Below are 23,255 nucleotides of genomic sequence, written 5' to 3' on the forward strand. Positions count from 1 at the left end.
TGTGCACCGAGGAACCAAAACATTCATTTGACTCACTTTATTGTAATACTCACCTTATTGCAGTGATCAGGAACCGAACCTGCAATATCTCTGCCTAAACAAATAGTTATTACTATGCATCTTTTATGAGAGTGAATAGCATGGAACTATAATGGCTTTATTCAATCATTAATTTAAAAAAACACTTATTGAGTCCCTTATTATTGTTCAAGGACTAGGTTAGATGCTGCAGAGCATACAACAGCATGAATTTATGGTAAAATCACAATTGCCATGTTGCAAGTTTTGGCTGAGCCCGGGTCTTTTTTGTGAAATGTAAGTCAGGTGATATATAAATGTACTTGTAGGGAGAAAACATTATTTTATTTACTGATCATCACTAATAGCTGTTGTTGAGATCAAAGTCTCTTAACTAATTATCTTTCACCACTCCTATAGCCAACTACATACTGGATATCTCCACTTAGGTATCTTACATTCAAACCACGAAAGTACTAAACTGAACTTGTGATCTCACTCCCCAAATCTGTTCCCTCCATCATTAATCTTCTACATCTTAACAAATAGTCTACTATACTTCTTCAGGCCAGTGATGTAAGCATAATCTTTCTCTTTCCCTTACCTCCCACATTCCTCTGGTGGGTCCATCAGTGACACTATCTCCTATTGAAAACCATCACCATGCCCTGCTGTATACTACACCATTAGTAGCTTCTCGACTGGTCTCCCTGCTTCCACTTTTGCCCAGCCCCAACCCCCAATGCATTCTCTGCACAAAAGCCAATGTGATTTTAGTAAAATTTACATTATATCACTCTCCTACATAACTCCTACATAACAAATAAATTGTGGCCCATTTTATGTAAAATCCAAATTCTACCATGGCCTACATGGCCCTACAAGACCTGAATCCTGCCCTTCTCTCCATCCCTCTCCATTATATTTACCTTCTTGTTCACCACCATTCAGCTACACTGGCCTTTCAGTTGCTAAAATACAGCAAGCTCTTCCCAGCCCAGAAGGCCCTCTAAGTATACATTGTTTCCGTTGCCCAAAACACTCTTTCCCGTTCTCCACAGTGCTGGTTCCTTCTCTTCCTTTAGGTCTCAGCTGAAATGCTGCATTGCTGTTTCATAATTCTACATAAAAGGGGAATGGGGCAGCAATCCAGTTAGAGCTGGAAAAGGGGAGTACCTAGGGAACTTGCCTCAAAGCTGCATTTGCATAGCAAACACACAGTCTTTACTTAGATTAAGTATAGATCAATAAAAAATGTCAATGTTTTCTTAAAATGCTTTTATTCATACTTCCTATAAGATTAAGAGAACATCATCTGTCCATAAAAATCTAATTTGGAGTGCCTTGGGGGAAGCAGCACGCAATTCCAAAGAGATTGGGGAGGTAGACAAGGACCAAAGAGATTTTTATAATTTTATCTTAAAGGTGATGAGGGTCTATTTGCATCTTTTCGGTTAAGGGTGCAACATGATCAGACTTACAGGATTGAAGGAGGAGAGACTAAAGACTGAAAAGTCGGTACAAAATGATTGTTATAACTAACAGTCATTGAGCAGGTAGTGTGTGACAGGTATTATACTAAGGGCTTTCCATTTATTCGAGTGCTTTATGTGTATTAATTCATTTAGTCCTCACAACTACCCAATGTACTATCATACCATTTAAAGGTGAAGAAACAAATAAATGGAGAAGTTAAGTGATTTACTCAAGAATTGCAAAGCTAGTAAGTGGCAGAGATAAGAGTCAAATCCAGAGAGTCCAGTTCACAACTCATGCTATAAAGGCTATAATGCCCCCCTTCACTGTAACAGTCTTCAATAGTACCACAGGCTTGAAATTGCAAGGGTCTGACAGATAATGATGGAAAGGTGGGAAGATATTCAAGAGAGATTCGGGAAGTAAAACCAACAATGTGAGGATCAGGGGCACCTGGGTGGCTCAGTCTGTTAAGCAGCCGACTCTTGGACTCTGGATTTCAGCTAGGGTCATGATCTCAGGGTTGTGAGATGGAGTCTCCGGTCAGGGTCCGCAGTTAGCGGGGAGTCAGCTTGAGATTCTCTCTCCCTCTCCCACTAGCCCTCCCCCTGTGCTTCTAATGCTCTAAAATAAACAAACAAATCTTTTTAAAAAACACAATGTGAGGGGCATCTGGGTGGCTCAGTCTTTAAGCATCTACCTTTGGCTCAAGTCATTATGATCCTGCATCATCAGGCTCCCTGCACAGCAGGAAGCCTGCTTCTCCCTCTCCCACTCCCCCTGCTTGTGTTCCCTCTCTTGTTGTCTCTCTCTCTGTCAAATAAATTAATAGAAAATCTTGAAAATAAACACAATGTGAGGAGCAACTGTGAAGCATAAGGTAGAGAGGAATCAAGGATGACTCTCAGACTTTCAACTTGACCAACTAGCAGTCGATGGTGGCAGTCATAGAGATGTAAAGTACGGAACCCTGGTGGAAAAAACAGAAGTTTATTAGATACTTCATGTCTGATGTGCCTGTGAGACAAAAAGGACTGCCAGGAAACCATCAGTGATACTAGTCTGGAACTCAAGAAAAAGATCTTGGCTAGACATACAGCTTTTGGAATTCTCATCCAAGTGTTAAAAGCTTAAGAAGAGCATGTGGAGGGTCACCTGGCTGGTTCACTCAGTGGAGCATGTGACTCTTAATCTCAGGGTGATGAGTTCAAGCCCCACATTGCATGTAGAGATTACTTAAATAAATAAATAAATAAATAAATAACTTTTTTTTTTAAAAAGAAGAGCATGTGGAATAGACAAACAGGCTGAGAACAGAGCCTGGGGAACATCATCATTTGGGGAATAAGTACAGAAAAAGTATCCAGCAGTGAAGACTGAGGAAGACGGCCATGAAGCTAAAATGCCAAGGGAGAGTGTTGTCATGCAAGCCCAGGACGGAGTTTCAATACCAACAAATTATCTATAATCCCACTAGAAAGTCAGTCCTATGAAGCCATGGAACATGTCTGTTTTGTTCACCAGTGTATCCCCTGTGCCTAGAGGCCTGGCACAAATGTCAAAAACATTTCCTGAGTATGAATAACGAAAACAAACCAACAGTATCAAATACCACACAAAGTTCTGGGAAGACAAAGACTGAGTGAGAAGTGTCCGTTTTATTTAGCAACCTAGTGTGTCACTGAGGATCTTGTTCAGAGCAATTTCGGCGGAATAGTGGGGCAAAAGCAAAATGGAAGCGGGTTAAAATAGAGGACGAGTGTGTTTTCGTATGTTACTTTTCTGCTTTTTAATTTAAAAAAAAGTCTTAACAGTGGATGTGAAGTGAGGAAGTTGCAGCCACCAACACAGCCCATTCTTGGAAGAAGCTCTGTTACCTAGGGTAGGTGGAACTGGAGCTGCAATGACGGGGGGGGGGGGGCACAAGACCAAAGAGGATTTTTTCCTTAGGAGGGGAGGAAACTTGCTTCGTTCACCGCCGAATCTCGGGGGCCTAACACAATGCTGGCCATTTCCCTGGCGTTCTAGAAAGCCTCGAGCGGGCCGGTGCCGGACTCGCAGGACGCTGTGGAACACGGACGGGCGTGGGAGCCTTTCCTTTTGGATCAGGCAGCGACGACCAAGGCTTGGCCGGTCCCCGACAGCGCAGCGCCCTCGCCCTAAGCTCACCCACCTTGGGCCACGAGGAAACCACTAGCTGGGAGCGCGGACATCGGCGCTCCCCAGAGATAACAGGGAGTAGGCGGGGGTGGGGAGGAGCAAAGCTCCGCCCGCTGCCAGGCTTTAAACTCCAGTGTCCCCGTCTCCAGCATGCCCCTCCCGAAGCGTCTCCAGCTTCTTGTGTGCCTTGGGCGGGGCGGAAGTGACGCTACACGCAGCGCGTGATTGGCGGAAGCAGAAATTGCTTTGCGGCCGGCACGGAAATTGCTTTCCTTTCGGCTTCCGCTCCTGGCCCATGTGAGAGACAGGCTGCTGAGATGAGCGAGGTCGGGGCTGCGGAAAGGTGAGGAATAAAGATCGGAGCGGGGGGTCTGGGTGTCGTTGGGGCTGGGTCCCCCGACTTTTGAAAATTGGAAGCCGCCTTTTAACAGACGACAGTTTTTCCTCTTCCAAGACCTCACCATTCATTACAATTTCCGCGATAACATCCTTGAAAAGTCCTTCTGATTTAATTTAATTCACTCCCTCCGCTTCCCAGTTTTTTAGCCTCATCCCTGTTGGTCCTGATGCAGACTCTCCCTCTCCAGCTAATTTGTTGCACTTTCCTCATCACGTGACTCCGTTTGCTGCTGCTGCCGCCGAGGCGCATTTAACTCTCTGTGCTGGGAGTGCCTACGTTATAAACTCCCCTTATCTTGGAAACCTTTGCTAACTAGAGTCACTCGTGACATTTTCTCCTCTGATGTTTTATCCCCTCCCCCTGATAGGGGAACTAAATATAATCTGTTTAGTAAGGGTTGCCTTGCAAAGATTGGTACATACGGTTAGGTAATAGAGTCTATAATTTGGTTCAGGGTACCAGTCTCCTTAGTTAAGTACCTACTTTGCTGAGGAAGCCCCAGGAAACACTGTTAGCTCAGCTGCTTTCGTCCAATTCTTCCTTTCCCCATTCCTGGGAACAAGTGATCAACATGTCACTTTGGAGTAAGCTGCACCTGTAAAGGTGTCTTCCGTTTGAAGGATGCTTAGAAATCTTAATGGAGAAGCGCCTGGGTGGCTCAGTTGGTTAAGCGGCTGCCTTCGGCCCAGGTCATGATCCCAGGGTCTTAGGATGGAGCCCCACATCGAGCCCCCTGCTCAGCGGAGAGCCTGCTTCTCCCTCTCCCTTTGCCTGCTGCTCTGCCTACTTGTACTCTCTATCTCTGTGTCAAATAAATAAAACCTTTAAAAAATTATCTAGAAATATGAATGGTAAAACTGCATGGCCTCAAGGGCCAGCAGCAGTGCCTTCTATCACCTTACCTAGAGTCTGAGATTTTTACAGCCTCCCAGAAGTCAGTGGAAAATGCAGTACCAATCACTGAAGAGAGTTAGCTCTTTTTCATTCCATGCAGTTCTGTAGGGGCGGCACCACCCACTGCTCAGCCCATGGGGATGATGCCTGACTTCATTCTAAATTTAATGTTTTGGCAAATTTCTAAAATGCCCACACTGCTTGGTTTGTACCTCTTCCAGGGGATGGGCCCATTCTGTGCTTAAATACTGAAGTTATGTTTTAGAGATTGTTGTAATAGAAGTTATTTCAATTGATAATATTTCTCTTTTATCTCCTTTAACAGCCTTCTGGCTTTAAGCCAACAGGAAGAACTAGAGGATTTGCCCAAAGACTATGCCTTGAGCCCCAGTGAAGATGAGGTGGGTGACAGCTACTAAACTGCCTTCTCTGGTTCCCCTTCTGCCTCACAGGGTAGACAGCACATTCCTTGACAAAAAAATGGTGGCAACATTGTTTATATTTTTCAGGTCTTGCAAGTAAATTACAAATGGTCATTTAGTGTTTCACCTATAAGATATTATATTAAGTGCTATGGAAACTTGAAGACTGCATAAAATACACTGTTTCCAAGTTGCCTAAGTATAGTTGAGTATATAAGACCAAAATACATGGCCTTCATTTTATGATTTCCCTATTACCCAAGCTTAGATTTTTGTAGAGGTATTTAATTACGGATCTTCCTCAATTTAAGATAGCATTACATCCTGACAAACACATCATAAATTGAAAATATTATAAGTTGAAAATGCATTTAATGCATCTAACTACTGAACATCATAGCTTAGCCTAGCCCACCTTAAACTTGCTCTGAACACTTACATTAGCCTATAGTTGGGCAGAATCATGTAACACAATGTCTATTTGATAATAAAGTGGTGAATATCTCATGTAATGTATTGGCTACTGTACTGAAAATAAAAAATAGAATGGTTGTTTGGGCGTAGAAAGGTTCTAAGTTTATCAGTTATTTACCTTTATGATCGTGTGGTTGACCAGGAGCTGCAGCTCATTGCCACTGGCCAGCATCATAAGAATCATATCCCTTGTTGCTAACCTGGGAAAAGATCAAAATTCACATTTAAAATACGGTTTCTGCTAAACGTGTGTCACTTTCTCACCATCACAATGTCAAAAAATTTTAAGTCAAACCATCATAAGTAATGGACTGTCTGCATCTGACTGGAATATACATATATGTGATTAAGCTGGCTCTCCAGCAGATGCTCTAGGAATTCCAACTCTCTATTCTCTTGACAAAAGTACTTAAAATGTGTTTTTTAAAAATGTTTCTGTGTCAGACCATGCTATATATTCTATACAGAAACATTCTCATAGCACTTTTCTTCTCAAGACTAATTAAGACAGAGGCATGACATTAGTTACAGATCACTAGGCACTGTGTTCCTTATAATGAAGGAGTTTGGCTTTTAAAACAGTTCTTTGTTTGAGTTTGAATGCCTGTACACTAGACCTCATCTGATTCCCCAATCCTCCACTGACCAAAGGAGCAAGAGACTTCCATGCTGTCTTTTCCTTTCCCTTATTGTTCTGGTGGTTTTTCCTTTTCTGTGTCTAGGTGGACATTGATGGAGAGAGAAAGCATCAAAAGCTTCTGGAAGCAATCAGTTCCCTTGGTGGAAAGAATAGGTAACATTCTCATCCGTTTGGACAGGTTATAACTAGCTGATTCCATGAGACAGATCTGCAACTAAACTAACATTGAGTGCTGGGGCTCCTGGCTGGCTCAGTCATTTGAGCATCTGACTCTTGGTTTCCACTCAGTTCATGATCTCAGGGTCCTGGGATCAAGCCCAAGTTGGGCTCAGCCCTCAGCAGAGTGTTTGCTTGTCCCTCTCCCTCCCCTCTGCTCGTCCCCCACTCGCTGTGCTCCTGCCACATCCTCTCTCTCTCTCTCTCTCTCAAATAAAAATTTTTAAATAAATGAAGTCTTAAAAAAACATTTATTGAGTGCCTAAGACAATGAAGACAAAAGTGTCGGCATATTATTAAGAGCATGTACTTTAGAAACAGATTATGTAACCAAATTTTTATCCCCTCTGCACCTAAATTTCTTCAACTAGAAAATAAGATTAAAAACATTACCTACCTCAGAGGGTCGTGACATTTAAATGAGTGAGTAAGTGTAAAGATCTTAAACCAATGTCCAGCATATAATAAACATTATGTAATTGTTAGCAATTATTGTGTTAGGCCTTTGTGCATTTGAATTCTTAATCCGTACTTAGAGTCTTTTGAAGTATTGACTAGGAACTACTTATCCCCATTAGAAAAGCTAGTTGACTTGCCCCAAAGTCATTCTGCTCATAAGTGGCAGATCCAGGATTCAGATCTAGGTATGTTTGAAACCATGTCCAATACCTTTTCCACTGTGCCTACTTCATATTGCCTTGTGTTTTTGAGTAGCTGAGTCTACATTAAGAGATGGTTAGACAACCAAGTCTAGACTAGGAACAGATTTCCTGGTTTCTTTGTGACAAAACCTGATTCTAGAAGAGAAATACATGAAACCAAAGCCTTGTTTGAAAAGAGAAGTGCTTTCCCCAGCAAAACATGGGGAAATGTACTATATTCTGTTTTGCCTAATTTTAGGTGGAAATTGGCTGAGAGATCCGAAGCTAGTCTGAAGGTGTCAGAGTTCAGTGTCACTTCTGAAGGTAAGTTAACAAAGGAAGCAATTTATTCATGGAGCTTGTGAAATTAAAAGCATAATGGTCATTTCACCCCCACCCCCTGGAACTGTTTTTGTTATGGTTAATGGGTCATACCATAAATACTTAACTGAGTGGGTGAAGAACGATGGGCTTGAGTTTCTTCCATTTCTAGAAGAAAGATGTGAAGAGGTCTCCCACTGATGAGCTACTTCTGCGGTACAGGGACATGACTGAAGGCAGCTGCTTCTCACTAGCTTAATCACATTCATGATTTTATTTTCAGTTCTTACAGTGCTTTGATCTTGGACAGGCAGATAATCTGCTGGAGCTCAGAGAAGTCAAGTTACTTACACAAGGACCTTCACCTAGTACAGTGTTTCTCAACCTCTTTTCTTTATTGTTCCCTGAGAAGCCTTTTTAGACTTTTTTTTTCATTGCCTCTCCCCCACCCCACTCCCACCCCCCACAGCCAGGAAATCAGATAACAAGGAATAAGTTTTGTCGGATAGGGTTGAGCTTTGGAGGAACACAGAAGCTGGGAATATCTAGAATTTTTTTCACCACTCCCCCACCTCCAAAACCAATTTTCATCCCTTCCGTGGGTGAGAGATTTCACCTCTAATGCGAATACACAATCTGGTAAATTGCAGAGTTGGGATTTTAACCTAGATACAAAGTCTAGATGCCATATCTTTTTCACCATATTCACAATTTAGGCAGCTCGGGTGAGTTCTAGGTTTCTAGTAACCACTAATGTAACCCCTCAGAACAAATAACAATGTATTCTTCAAACTTGTTCATCAACAAATACTTAACATATTTCTACCATGTATTAGTTTCAGGATAGTTTAGATACTGGGGCTACAATGAAGAATAAGATGGGAGAAACGCTTCATGGAGTCTAACATTCTAAGGGAAGATCAAGGGGAAGATAATGAGGCTTAAAACATTGTGATGAATGGGGCGCCTGGGTGGCTCAGTGGGTTAAGCCGCTGCCTTCGGTTCAGGTCATGATCTCAGGGTCCTGGGATCGAGTCCCGCATCGGGCTCTCTGCTCAGCAGGGAGCCTGCTTCCCTCTCTCCCTCTCTCTGCCTGCCTCTCTGTCTACTGTGATCTCTCTCTGTCAAATGAATAATTAAAATCTTAAAAAAAAAAAAAAAAAACATTGTGATGAAGTAAAGTGACTAAGTGGCTGCCTTAGTTTGACTGGGCTGTGTCCTTTAGAGTGACGTGATTCTAAGTCTAAAGGGGAGCCATTGGAAGATTTTCAGCAGGATCCTGACAGCCTGTGATTTACAGTTTCAAAATACCACTTTGGCTGCTGTGGGAAGGATGAAGTACAACGAGGCAAAAGTAGAAGCAGAAGGACCAAGAGAAAAGCAAATGTATTTTTAAAATAAATAATTTTCTCCTCTCTTCCACCCGTCAACACATTTGGGAATGTAGGAAAGCGATGGTGTCACTATGGCTGGCGGCTAAAGTAAGAGAATTATTCCTGCTTCCCTACACATTGGCCTGTCTACCAGCATTTTCTACTGAGGTGTCTCCCTATGTTATGTGGAGATTTTTGCCTCTCTTCTCAGTCTGACCAGAAAGTTTGGCCTTTTCTGCAGGATCAGGAGAAAAGCTAGTCCTTTCAGATCTACTTGGGCCTGTAAAAACTTCATCCTCATTGGCTACTGTGAAAAAGCAACTGAATAGAGTCAAATCGAAGAAGACTGTGGAGTTACCCCTTAACAAAGAAGAGGTTGAGAGGGTGAGTTCTAGAGAAAGTGGTCTATTAAGGGGAAGAAATCGGACTGACAAGGAAAAATAGGGTAAGAAGGGAAGGTGGGGGGAGGCCTGGAACATGGTCGGGGTGGGGGTGGGGGGCTGTGATTGCCACGGAAAAGATTAAAATGCACCTCCGAGGGAATGTGTCCTTAGACGTAAGCAAGAGCTACTCTCTGATGTGCTGACTCTTTCTTGGGCTAAGAAACGTCGGTTCCTGATTCCCTGCTGGGCCTTAGAGTTCAGTGCTTAATTTTGTGGCTCTTTCCTTTCGTGTACTTTGCCTGCTTCAGATCCACAGGGAAGTGGCATTCAATAAAACCTCACAAGCCCTCTCCAAATGGGATCCCATCGTTCTGAAGAACCGGCAAGCAGAGCAGCTGGTTTTTCCCCTGAAGAAGGAGCAGTCAGCCTTTGCTCCCATCGAACATGTGCTCAGTGGCTGGAAGGTGAGTGCCACACCAGGAAACTGCACCTTGGCAGGTGAGATTGTTGTGACTGGACCTGGTAACCCAAAACCCCAGCTGCAGTCTTTAGTTTAGCAGTCAAGGAAGGGAGAGAGGGGGTAGAAAGACTCATGGTGAGTCCTGCAATATGCAGAATCACCCTGTAGTCGCCCTTCATCCACTTGTAGCACACAGCGCATGGTTATTTCCAAGTTTTTGTGTGAAAGCATCTGATTGCCTGTAGAGAGGGAACAGGGTCATGTTTTCTTTTTCACACCCCAGTTTTCAAAAATCTTTTACAGCCACATTCTGATCTGGGGAAAATCGGGAACTCAGCACCGTTACTGAGCCTTAGGAGGACTACATATGAGCAGAGGAACCAAAGTTTGCTTATAAAGGACTACCACATTAATATATAATGTATCGTGGGTCATGACTAGCAGTTTAGCAAGTAACTCATGACTCTGAGCTACAGAAAATAAAAAAGTTATCTCAGAGCTGGGTTGTCCAAACCCTAATCCCTGGCAAATTTTTTATTTGTCTGAACTAAAAAGGATAATTGTGAGTATGGCAGATTTAAGGTTACCAGCTCTTCTTTACTATGAGGTTAAGCTTTCCATTTTAATAGCATCAAAATAGCTTTTATGAAATGATGGTGGTAGTAAATGATGGCACTGGGGGTGGAATGGTAGTTATGCCTTTGTTGGTAATCCTGTGTTGGTCACCAATGTCTCAGTTTTTAGTCTGTGAACAACTTCACTTAGATTTCCTTTTCCAATATGCTATTGCTTATGGAGTCTATAACGGGATATTCTCTCTTAAGTAGGAATAATCAAGAACAGCAATGCCTTGGGGTGCCTAGGTGGCTCAGTGGGTTAAGCCTCTGCCTTCGGCTCAGGTCATGATCTCAGGGTTCTGGGATCCAGCCCCTCATCGGGCTCTCTGCTCAGCAGGGAGCCTGCTTCCCCCTTTTTCTCTGCCTGTCTCTCTGCCTACTTGTGACTTCTCTCTGTGTCAAATAAATAAATAAGTAAATAAAATCTTAAAAAAAAAAAAGCAATGCCCAAAGTATGGATAGATGCCATCTTCATGCTTCTTCTATGAATCTTCTATGCTTTCTAAGAATCCAGAGATAATAATGTTCTATGTGTCAGGAAGTTGAGCTAATTAGTGCTAATCAAAGTAAATGTGGCTTGCTGCCATAGCTAGACATTGAGCAAGTTGTTGCTTATTACAGGGCTAAGCTCTTTCAGATATTGTTGTTGAAGTCGCTATCATTCTCTTTCTAGGATGCTTCCTTTTCCACATGAAAAAGAGATCAGGTTTAAAGTGGCTGCAGGATGGAAGGGAGACTTTAGGAAAAAAATTAAGAGGTAATACACTCTGTAGGATTCAAAAATAAAAAGTACAGAAGATACATTGTGAAAAATCTGTCCCCACCCCTGTACCCCATCTGCTCATTTTTACCCCCATACTCACTCAGAAATAACCACTTTTGTAAGTTTTTTGTTGTTGTTAACCTAAAAGTTTCATTGCTATTCTCTTTTTTATTAATCAAAAGAGTAGTAGTGCGCTACTGCACATTCTTCTGCACCTTTTTCCAAATGACAGTGTCATCTTGAAGATAGGTGGAAAATGCCTAGTTGGTTATTAAACATGAGATGGTGGAGGAGTAGGTTGCATTAAGAATGGCAAAACCTCTGCTCTCCAGGAACTCCCTGTGCAAGACAGAGTGGAGCCCCCCCCCCAAATGCTATACATAAAACTGCTGTACCATTTATTCTAAGATTCATTTTTTAAAAGATTCCATTTATTTTTGCGAGAGAGAGAGAGAGAGAGAGAGAGAGGGAGGGAGAGATCACGAGCAGAGGGGAGGGGCAAAGGGAGAAGGAGACACCACCCCCCCCCCACTGAGCAGGGAGCCCAATCCAGGACTGATCCCAGGACTGTGGGATCATGACCTGAGCCAAAGGCAGACACTTAACCAACTGAGCCACCCAGGTGCCTTCTAAGATTCATTTTTGAGAAATTAGGCCAGTATGGCGCAGAGCAGTAAGGAAATGGTTAGGTTGGGGAGTGCTCTCTGGTTAGCAACTGAGTTATCTCCTTACAACTTAGAATGCAAAGTACCAAGGACTCTGGAGATTAAGAATCCAAAAAGTCCGCACTATAGTTTTGGCCCAGCTTCCTAAAATTCCATTTCACTCCAAGAATATTTAAATGGAAAAATGCATAAGAAAGCATTTGTAAACTGCAAAGTACTAGAAAACAATGTAAGGTACCTTCCCAGACCCTAGCAGCCTACACTGGCATTCCCCAAAGTGTTCTCAAAAACACTAGTGTCTCAATATGCCCCCCAAAAGGCAGGGTTCCGTTGCTAGAAAACATTGCATGCCCCTGCTGGAAATTGGCAGTTCATGGTATACACTAGCATTTTAAAGGCTATGAGAAGACACTAAAGAAACCTCTTTGACTTACTCTAACCCAGAGTGTACAAATAAAAATCAAATAAATTTAAATTTAAACCTTAAAAAAAATGAAGTACATCTAGTTAGCTGATGAGGAACATGCTTTGGGAAGAGCTGGTCTCCACTGCTGCCTCTGTATTCTTACCTTCTTTCCCTAACTGAATCTTGTCTCAGCGGGCATTAGTGAGAGGCCTCTGAAACGCCAAATCCCAAGCCCTCTGAGGCTTCAGCCTGTCGGACACTATTGACACATCACATTGGTTTAAAAAACAACAACAACAACAACAACAAAAACCTCTCCTCCCTTAGCGTCTGTGATGACCTGGTCTGGTTTTTTTTTTTTTTTCTTCCCCTTATCTATCAGACTTTTCCTTAGTCCCTTTTATTATTGCTCTGTAAATTCCATGGCTTTTGGCTATCACCTGTATATACTACACATCAGTCTAGATGCCTTCTGAGCTCCAGTCCCATATTCCATACAACCAGTAGGCCTCGTCTGGGTCTCCCATATGCACCTTAAACTTCACACACAACAAAATAAGCTTGGCGTTTTCCTTCATTCTGTATCTGAGTCAACAGCATAATTCACTGCCCCAGTCCCTGAAGTTGGAAACCTCAGCCATCTGATTCTTCCTCTTTCTACCCCTCCTTCACCACCCCCTTTCCCCCCTTAACTGCCACCCCTCCCCAGCCCACATAGTGGGCTATTCGTGTAAATTTTCTCTGTAATAGCTCTCAGATCCCTGGTTCCTCTTCTCATTTTCGCCTGTCATTTGGCCTTTACATATAAATCCTTACATGATCACCAGGATTTTTTTCTTTCCAAAACACAAAACTGATTGTCACTCCCCTGCTTAAAATCCTTCAAAAGGCTCTCTACTTATAGAATGAAACAGAAGCGCCTAGTGTTTTAACTACACTGGACAAAACATTTTCCCTTACATATCTCTCTGTATATCTGTTTTTATTTACACTCTCCTCCATTTGCCCCACCACCACCACCCTTACAGAATTGTACTTAATGCTTCAAAGCCTAAATCAAAAAGTCCTTCCCCAAGCTTAACCCACCTCCTAATTAAAATTACTGTTTACGGGGCCACCTGTGTGGCTCAGTGGGTTAAGCCTCTGCCTTCCCCGCATAGGGCAGAAAGCTCAGTGGGGAGCCTGCTCCCCCCCCCCACTTTCTCTGCCTGCCTCTCTACCTACTTGTGATCTCTCTCTCTGTCAAAGAAATTTTAAAAAATAATAAAAAAATTATTGTTCACTTACTTTGTGATTGCTCCTATGGACTAATAGGTGGCCTGTTATGTTGCCAGTGGTACATGCGTCTCTTCCCTCTGAAAGGCTATGAGCTCTATGAGGACAGGAACAATCTTAATCAATTGTGTATTCCTGGCACCCTGCACAAGTGCCTGGAATGTAGCTGCAATCAATAAATGTTTGTAAATTGAATTGGAGGGAGATTACAACATTGTAATATAAATCATTTTGTAGCCTGTGATTGATCACTACTGCAAATACTAAAAATGGAAGAACGTGCACCTTTACCATTCAGTAGAATAGGTTTATGGTTAAATCAATAACACCGTGTAACATGTGGTGATCTGTGTTTATGCATTTGTCCAGATATTTATAAATTTAATACCCACCATGATGTATATGGCTGTTGAAGAAAATCACATATAATACCTTTGTGAGGTTTGAAACTGGCTCTGTTGCCTAGGGGTATCTTTGTGCCTTGCCAAAGTGGACCATGGCATGATCAACCTGATTATTTTAACCATGTGCACAGTGTCAGTCAAGCAGTAAACAGCATCTTTTGTTGACGTGTGAAGTAACTGGTTCAGTCCATTCATTTCACATATATATATAGACTACCTAGCATGCAAAGTTAACTGGAGACTAAGGGATTAGAACCAAAATTAGAAAATGACTAGAGTTAAATTTGAACTGTCAGGAAGCCAAGACCTAACCTCCCCCTTTTTTCTAGAAGTATTCTTTAAAGGAAGCTTATAAGAGTCTTAAATTCCTTTTTTTAAATGATTTTATTTATTTATTTGATAGAGCGAGAGTGAGCATGAGCAGGGGTAGGGAAGAGGAAGAAGCAAACTCCCCGCTGAGCTCGGAGCCTGATGCAGGACCCATCCCAAGACCCTGAGATTGTGGCCTGAGATGAAGGCAGACGCTTAACCAACTGGGCCACCCAGGCACCACCTGAGTCTTAAATTCCTGACTATACAGTAATGCACATACATACTTCAAATATACATAATATGGGGACCATTTTGTTTTGCCACTATCAAAACTGACAGTATGGTACTGTTGTTCCTCCATCCTGCCAGCATTTACCTTAAGGGCATCCTGCTTTGATATTTAAGAGAATGGTATTCTGTTTTACATATTTTGATAATCTGAACCGAGTGATCCCCTTGATGATACAGAGTAGCTTTAGAATCCCCTTGCTGAAGTTGTCTTAAATCAGAAGCAAAGTGAGGTTTTATCTACACCGCTGAACAGCGAGACTGGAACCCATTCTCTTGCTGTAACAGCCAATCCTTTCCAGTTTGTGATTCCCATTATAGTATAAAGTAGATGGTCATAGGATCGTAAACAGGGAGGCTAGGAGCATGGCTTAAGACTTGGAATGTTTTGTTACCTCCTTAAGGCAAGAACTCCCCTGGAGCAGGAAGTTTTTAACCTCCTCCATAAGAACAAGCAGCCGATGACAGACCCTTTACTGACTCCCGTGGAAAAGGCCTCTCTCAAAGCCATGAGCCTGGAAGAGGTAAGTGTAACAGGCCCTTCGATACATCCAGATGTGCTCTATTCCTCCCATCATTTGCGCTCAAGCCCAGGAGTCACTGTGAATGTCATTCATTGTAGGCTAAGATGCGCCGAGCAGAGCTTCAGAGGGCCCGGGCCCTGCAGTCCTACTATGAGGCCAGGGCTCGAAGAGAAAAGAAAATCAAGAGCAAAAAGTAAGGAGGCCCCTATTGACGTGGCCGTGCGTGCGCCCTGGAAGAAAGTGATGTGGCTAATCATGAGTCCGTAGGAAAGAACCTTGAACGTAGCAACTGGGGTCATGTGGAAGAGGTCCCAAATAGGAGTGACTAGCATTTTTTTTTTCTCAGTCCAACCTCATAGTTTTGCCTGCTTCAGTAGTGCCCTCTCCTCTGGCTTTGGCTTTCAATCTTGGTTTTGCTAAAAAGAGGACTGTTCAATTACTTTCTCTCCCTTCCAGGACATCACGGAGTGGTTCTGCAGAATGAGCTCTGAATTCTACAGCTGTTGAGGCCAGTAGGGCTTCCTTCCTGCCTTTTGGCCTCTTTGGAACTTCTTCTACTCTTGCCTTGCGCTCTAGAAGCAGAGGGGACTCTTTGCTCTGCAGAGGTGTGCCCCTGGGGGCTGCAGGGACGGAGAGGCTTGCCAGTCCTCTCAGGTCCCAAACTGGTTCCCTATAGTCAGCCAGCTCTGTGATGTCCATTCTAGCCCCTGCATAGGGAAACCCCTTGGGGAGCGGGGACACTTTTGTGTGCGGCATCAGTGTTGCAGCTAAATCTGCCCTCTCACCCTGTAGGTATCACAAGGTCCTGAAGAAAGGAAAGGCCAGGAAAGCCCTCAAGGACTTTGAGAAGCTGCGGAAGGTCAATCCTACTGCAGCATTGGAAGAACTGGAAAAAATTGAAAAGGCCAGAATGATGGTGAGGCTGCCTCTCGCCCCCACCCCTTGAATCGGCTTTCCCCCCAAAAGTGGTAAGGATCTCACTCTGCCCTTTCTTTCCAGGAGCGAATGAGCCTTAAGCACCAGAACAGTGGGAAATGGGCCAAGTCAAAGGCAATTATGGCCAAATATGACCTGGAGGTAAGAGATCCTCGGGGTGAGAGAAGAGATGGAATTGGAGGACAGAAAGGACAATCAGTCCGTAAGGATGCTAGCAGAAGCAGAGTTGGGAAAGAGCCCTGAGGAAGAATGGAAAACCGGGATTCTAAAAAGGCATCAAAAAAATCTCTAAGGCAGAGAGGAAAAGAACCAGGAACAAGGTGGAAAAGGAGAGATGAAAGGGAAACAGCATTGAAGGCAAGTCCAGTTAAAGGGGAGAGGAGCTTTTCTTTTTAACCTTGTTTCACGTGTTGATTTTCTTGAGGACAAAGAATTTGTCTCCCATTTTATTCCATAGCCGTTAACACAGTGGTATATGTGCAGTTTAAACAGTAGGCACCGGTAAGAAATACTTAAGTCAAATTGAGAGGAGGCAGCTTTATGAAATGAACCAGGAAAGGTGTCATTGCAGTCACTAATGACAAGGCGCTCGTGCTGTGACTTCTTCCTCCAGGCTCGCCAGGCTATGCAGGAACAATTGGCCAGGAACAAAGAACTGACGCAGAAGCTCCAGGTGGCCTCCAACAGTGAGGAAGAGGAGGAGGGTGTGGAGGAAGAGGGTGAACTTGTCCCTGATGCAGTGAATGAGATCCAGATGGACGCCGATGGACCGAACCCCTGGATGCTCAGGAATCACTCCAGAGGCACAAAAGAGGCCAAAGGCCAGGACCCTGAGCAACTTCCAGAACCTGTGGCCCATGAGGCTTCTGAAAGTGAGGAAGAAGAAGACAGACCAGGGGCAGAAGAAGAAACTTTGTTGAATGAATTTGAGGAAAGGCGATCACTGCGGAGGAAGTCTGGGCTCAATCAGGACGCCGAGCCAGTGAGCAGACAAGAGCCCAAAGGTAAGTTGTGGTGGACTAGAATGGAGAACTGCTCAGTGCTAGTGTTTTGGACGGACCAAGAGAGGAAAACGTGTGTCCACGCACACATGCAGCAGAGTCATGAGGCTTTAGGGACTTTCCAGAGAATACTGTGGGCCCCTGAAGAGAAGACAGATTAATAGTAACCGGTTTTCTTCAAAGGCATTTAATATACAGGCATCTGCATGGCTGTACAAGGTGTATCTGGGCATATTTTTGCTCTTGAGGGCCTAGGGTCATCAGAGACAGAACCACTCCATCCTTGAAGTAAGGGAAGGAGCTAACATGACCGGTGCCCACAAACCAGACCCAGATGCATGTGGTAACAGTGAGTCTGGAAGGCCATTCGCACCCACAGACAGAGGCCGATTTTGAGGCATTATGAAATTTCTTCGAAATACTGCTGCAGTTTTCGGTTTTGTTTGTAAAGTAGGGGTGGCATTTTTAGCACTTAATGATGTTGCTTGATATGTGCCAATGTGGGGTGAGACTTTCTTGACAGGAATGAAGGACTCCACAGGCTACATGGCAAATGAGAATTGTCACCCCGTGCTCAGACTCAATTTGTGTATTATATTTTTTGTTATCTTCAAGAGATTTTATATTAACAACCTTAGAACCCTTGAGACAGGTCAGAAAGTACCCATTCTGGAGAGAAAGTCTGCGTAGGAAACTACATTCAGAAATCGCTTGGCTGTCTGGGCAGATTTTGGGGTCTGATTTTATTCCCTATAAAAATAATGGATTCAGATGATGGCAAGATTCTGTTTTTCCGTGAAAACGATTTTGAAAGAACTGTTGTTTAGAATGTATTATAGGACCTTTACTTAGGGTTCTCAGCTGGAGAGTTCTGGGATTAATAGTTACAAGCAGTCACTTCCAAGAGGCCTTTGGAAAGCAGCGTTGTAAGCCGAGATCGTGGGAGCAGTCTTTATACGACCCCGGGACACCAGCCAAATCGTCCTGGGCTTCCTCAAAAGCTGGTTCTCTTGCTAAATGTGTAGAACAGTTGGTTGTGGTATGAAAGGTGGATTTGGATTGCCTTGGATGATAAATTAATAGAATATTCCCAAATGTTCAGGCAAATAGTGTCCTAAAATAGTGGGAAGTTGTGGACCCCAAATAAAATGAGCCAAGGACATTGATCCTTGCAGAATATACATTCATGTGTCCAAAGGGCACATTTAAGTTGCTTTTCAGAGGCTTCAAGCCAAAGCTAGGGAGCAGGATGAACTTGGGAATGGAAGCAACTCAAGTCAAGCAAAGAAGAGTTTAGAAGTGTGTCACTGCCATATTTCCCTCAGGGCTCTCAGAGCCTAGTGGTATTTGCTCAGATGTTGCCGGTGACGGGAAAATGCCAAGCAACCTGACTTGGACACAGCAGATTATGAAATGCTGCCTTCAGATAAAACAGTGCTGGATTTGGTTGGGACAAAGAGGAAATGACAGTGTAAATTACAAATAATAAATTACAGTGACGTTGCATTCAGAGGCTACCTGTTAAAACAGCTTTTTTTAAAAATTTGGAACTTGGGGCCATCTCTCCAGCTGGGGTTTACTGCAGGGGGAAATGAAACCACGGTTCCAGTTATGCAGTGAGTCGCTGGCATAGCTGGGACTAGGACCCAGGACATCTGCTTCCCTACATGCTGCTTTTAACTACTAAACTCTATTGCCTGCTACTTGATAAGCAATGATTAGTGAACTCTCCAAGAGATGTAGCGAATGGAATCCTCTCTTCCCCGTGGTGCCAAGCCCCATGAATGGGAGCACCTAAATGCTCGCTGTTGAGTGTGCTCAGTAAATGCTGTGTGACAAGGCAACTTCCAGCCTCCTTCTGACAGCTTTCCTTTCTTCCCCCAGATTCTAGCAGTCAGGAGGTACTGTCTGAACTGAAGGCACTGGCTCAGAAACTCAACAAGGAAAATCGGTCTGGGAAGCAGAATATGAGTTCCGTGAGGACAGTTCCGGTGATCCAGAGGGAGGGACCTCCCAAGGCAGAAGAGGAGCCCCTGTTGCTGCAGAGGCCAGAGAGAGCACATACTGTGCAGGAGCTAGAAGAGCTGGCCAAAGAAGGATGTTTTCAAAATGAGGAGGTCCCCAGGCCTGGCAGGGAAGGGCAGCAGACGGAGAGGAACCCAAATACTCAGCCTGGTGTTCCCAAGGAAAAGAAAAGGAAGGAGCAAATGATTGATCTACAGAACCTCCTGACCACAAAATCTCCTTCTGTGAAGTCTTTGGCCATTCCCACGACAGTGGAGGAGTTGGTGAGCAGAGCCGGGGGCATGGGCCATTGTGGGGGATCAGAGCTGGTGCAGAAAGTGTCCTTCTTGCACGAGGAGGAGAATCAGTGAAGTTTTGTGGTGCTGGGGGCATGTGTCAGTAGTTGAAAGGCCCAGAGTAGCACGCGGCCAGGCTGGTCCTGTGACCGGAAGACACCACTATGTGAGTGCCACTGAGACTCCCACATCTTAAATCCTGAGCTACCAAACCCTCCCTGGGGCGATTCTAAAACTGCCCTCAGAGGAAAGAGAGAGGCACTCAGAGCTCTGACCAGATCCCAGGCAGGACAATTCAAAAGGTGAATCATTGAGCTGTTGCCAAGGTTGTGCTCTATTCACTGGGACCTGAAATGGTCCGAGACTGTCTGATTAAGTAATTGAAACTGCTCCATTGAAGGGCCCTGGCGCCTGTCTTTTCAGGGATATAAGCTGGAGGACACCCACGTTCTGGCCAGACCCCTTGGAGCTCCTCCTCCTAACACAGGCCATTCCTTCCTCTATGCTGCAGCTTCCTTACTGAAAGTTTAAAATTGTGTCATATGATAATGAGTTAGGGATATTTACCCTAGAGGAAAGAAAATTGGAGCATGATTGGCTACTGATCCATTTATATTGCAAGACCATCGTTGTTCAGCGCTTTCCCCCTAGGGGGCGCTAAAATGTCACAACCCAAAATTCAGGTGTTCTCCCTAGGAACCACCACGGTTCATCCGTGGCTCTTAAGGCAAGCTGTAGCTCTCATTCTTGTTTTTTCCCAGGAAGATGAAGAGGAGAGGGATCAAAAGCAGATGATAAAGGAAGCTTTTGCCGGGGATGATGTCATCAGAGACTTCTTGAAAGAGAAGAGGGAAGCTGTGGAGGCGAGTAAGCCAAAGGACGTGGACCTGACTCTGCCTGGCTGGGGCGAGTGGGGTGGTATGGGCCTAAAGCCCAGTGCCAAGAAGAGACGCCGGTAAGAACAGGGAAGAAAGCCTGTCAGAAGTGCACCAGGTTCTTCCACTTTGCCCTCATGCGTCCTCCCTGCCCTTTTGACTGAGTCCTTAATGTTCTTAGTCAGACATCCTGCCGTTCTGCTTTCCAGGTTTCTCATTAAAACCCCTGAGGGTCCTCCGAGAAAAGACAAGAATTTGCCAAATGTGATTATCAATGAGAAGCGAAATGTCCATGCAGCAGCACATCAGGTGAGGGAGAGAGAAACCCTTTGCTGCCTAGCTCTCTTGCTTGGGAGGAATATTCTAGTGCTCTGTGGTCAAGAGGGATGTGTGATCTTGACCACAGAAACAAAGCTGTTCTCTTTACCACTGACTGGCTCTGAGATGAATAACTCCAGATCAATTCTGGCATTTTAATTTCTGACTGGGAAGAGGTTGAGGTTTAAAGGAAAATCTTGGCAGCAATGGTGAAGCCCCCAGATTTGAGATTTTAGCTAGCATCCCAGACAACTCCAATGCAGACAGGTCTCACCAAGCTAAGAATTACCATTCCTCAGGCTTGTATTTGTAATCAGGATAATGTTGAGAGGCCATAGGTTTGAGCTGCATCTTAAGAAAAATGAAGATAAACCGGTACTCAATCAGGACAGCGAGTGGAATTAAAATTGTGTCCAATGACAAGCCAGGGATATTTACCCAAGCGAGAAGCAAACTGGAGCAAGATCGTGGTCTTCAGGTATATCGCAGGCTGTCATGTGGAGTATAGTCACATAAAGTAGCAGTTGGGAAAAACGGGAGTTCAGCTTGAGGAGAAACTTTCTGGTTCTCAGTCGGTAGAGCATGCAGCTCTTGATCTCAGGGTCACCAGTTCAAGCCCCACACTGGGCATGGAGCCTACTTTAAGAAAAAGAAAAAGAAAGAAAAGGAAAACTTTCCACTGGTCCACAGGGCGAATGGGTCGCCCCAGGGATTTGAGCATGTGTAGAGGGGACTCAGGAGTAAGACTGGCCTCGATGACTTTTATGTTGCCTTCAATTCTGAAAGTCTATGACCCTGAGACCTGTCCCTAGCCAGTATAATATTGAAATGAGTTGTAGTTTTTCTTCTGAAAAAGAGGGGGAACTGTTTAATAGGTACAAAAGAGAAGTAAGAAATGACCATTCCAGTAAACACTTTACTGATCTTACTTTGTGAACCAGTCCTTGCGGAAACTGAATTATATCCACTGTAATCCCAGTTGTAGATCTATAACCACAAAATAGGCAATGATCACTAGGATAAAAGAGAGAGAAAAGGGTTAAAAGGGTGCTTCACCAGGACAGGAAGGGCAGTGTAGACCTCAGTGAAATCAGGAGTCTTGCCTTTGAAAAAAAAATTACAGTCACAATAAACTGACAGTTTTCCAAGAATCTCCCTGATTTTCCTCATCTTTTTAATAAGCTATAGACTGCAGGTCCCAGCATGCAGTAAGGTACGCTTCAAGCTGAAGGAAAAAAGAAAATCCTCCCAAGACTGAATATTTTGCCCAGGTGTTTTTTTTTTTTCCTCTTACTTTACGTGACATGCACAGATCTAGGTAGCAACCCCACTAAGACATAAGACATCCCTTAACCTAAAGAAAACTGCTTCCTTCACCACCACGAGGACTGCCTAGTAGTGCTCAGCTTCTCGAGTGTTCCACTGAATATCTCCAAAGACTACTGATTGTAACTTCCTGATTTATCTGCTTACTTTTTTTTTCTTTCCTCTTCTTTGGCCTTCAGGGGAAGTGTTTTAAAGATTATTATATAAATGTCTGAAGGTACCATTTTTGGAGTGGAAAAGAGTACTAAAGAAGGAAAGGAGCCCTGGGTTCTATTCTCCCTCACTGCTCATAATTTACTTGCGTAAATCACTTCCCCTCTCTAAGCCAAATTCTGGGGCCAAGGGAGATGACCTTTGCCATTATGTAGGGCCTTCCAGCTCTGACATTCTGTGATGCCAAAAGAGGATGAAGCTAACTAAGCATCAAAGCCTGGTGTAGTTCAGGATTCATAGTCAACCTCTGGGTTCCTTAAAATGTCAGTCCTCTGTATCAAGGAGAAGAAAGCAAGGAATAAAGAGCTTGAAGAGGGTAGGAGGGTCACAACATTGACAGGGACCCACAAGTGCCCAGACATGTCTTGCAGTCACAGTTTGGTATAGGAAGACCCACTTAGGGCCAGCTGCAGTTGTCCAGCTCCCCCTGGAGCTAAGGTAGTGTTCCTACACTACAGGGCAGTGTCAGGGTGGGTTTTCAATTCCTAGATTGTTGGGTAAGCCTGGGTGGGCGGGCGGCCCAGATGTTCTCAAGCAGATTGGAACTTCTAAGGTTAGACTGGGGGTGTTGGGGATGCCTTGACGCCTCAGTAGCTTCATTCACCATGGCCACATAGAACTGTGACCTGGGCACTAAACTCCTGGCCAGTTGCCATTAGAGTTCAGCAACTGCACTCCAGGCCTGGCTCGTGACAAGTCATTCTGCCTTCCTTTCCAGGTGCGGGTGCTTCCATATCCATTCACACACCACCAGCAATTTGAAAGAACCATCCAGACGCCTATAGGATCTACATGGAACACGCAGAGGGCCTTCCAAAAGCTGACTACGCCGAAGGTTGTCACCAAGCCAGGTCACATCATTAAGCCTATAAAAGCAGAGGATGTGGGCTACCGGTCTTCCTCAAGGTCGGACCTCTCTGTTGTACAGAGGAATCCAAAACAACTCTCCATACGTCACAAAAAGCAGCTGAAGAAAAACTCTGTAGATTGAGTTGCTGGAGGAGTGACATCTTGGTTCCCAGAACTAGGAGCCCTGACCGCTCCTCCATTAGCCCGATTCGACTCCGAGCTGCAGGATCAATTACCAGACTGGCTTAGCACACTGTAAGTGTAGTTAAGCCGCATTTTAGAAATAAATGCATTTTTATCTATTT

General features: G+C 44.1%; 1 protein-coding gene across 1 annotated transcript; it reads left to right on the forward strand.

Moving 5' to 3' along the window:
• Nucleotides 1–3,890: 3,890 nt before the first annotated feature.
• Nucleotides 3,891–23,255, forward strand: UTP14A (UTP14A small subunit processome component). Its single transcript, XM_080795628.1, has 15 exons — nt 3,891–3,997; nt 5,274–5,349; nt 6,567–6,637; nt 7,601–7,665; nt 9,277–9,419; nt 9,727–9,882; nt 15,013–15,132; nt 15,231–15,325; nt 15,925–16,048; nt 16,132–16,209; nt 16,682–17,072; nt 18,954–19,357; nt 20,131–20,324; nt 20,454–20,553; nt 22,820–23,255. Exons 1-15 carry the CDS (start codon nt 3,972–3,974, stop codon nt 23,090–23,092), a joined length of 2,316 nt encoding a protein of 771 aa, XP_080651754.1. The 5' UTR covers nt 3,891–3,971; the 3' UTR covers nt 23,093–23,255.

The sequence above is a fragment of the Martes martes genome (assembly GCF_963455335.1).
Source record: "Martes martes genome assembly, chromosome: X".
Classification (NCBI taxonomy): Eukaryota; Metazoa; Chordata; class Mammalia; order Carnivora; family Mustelidae; genus Martes; species Martes martes.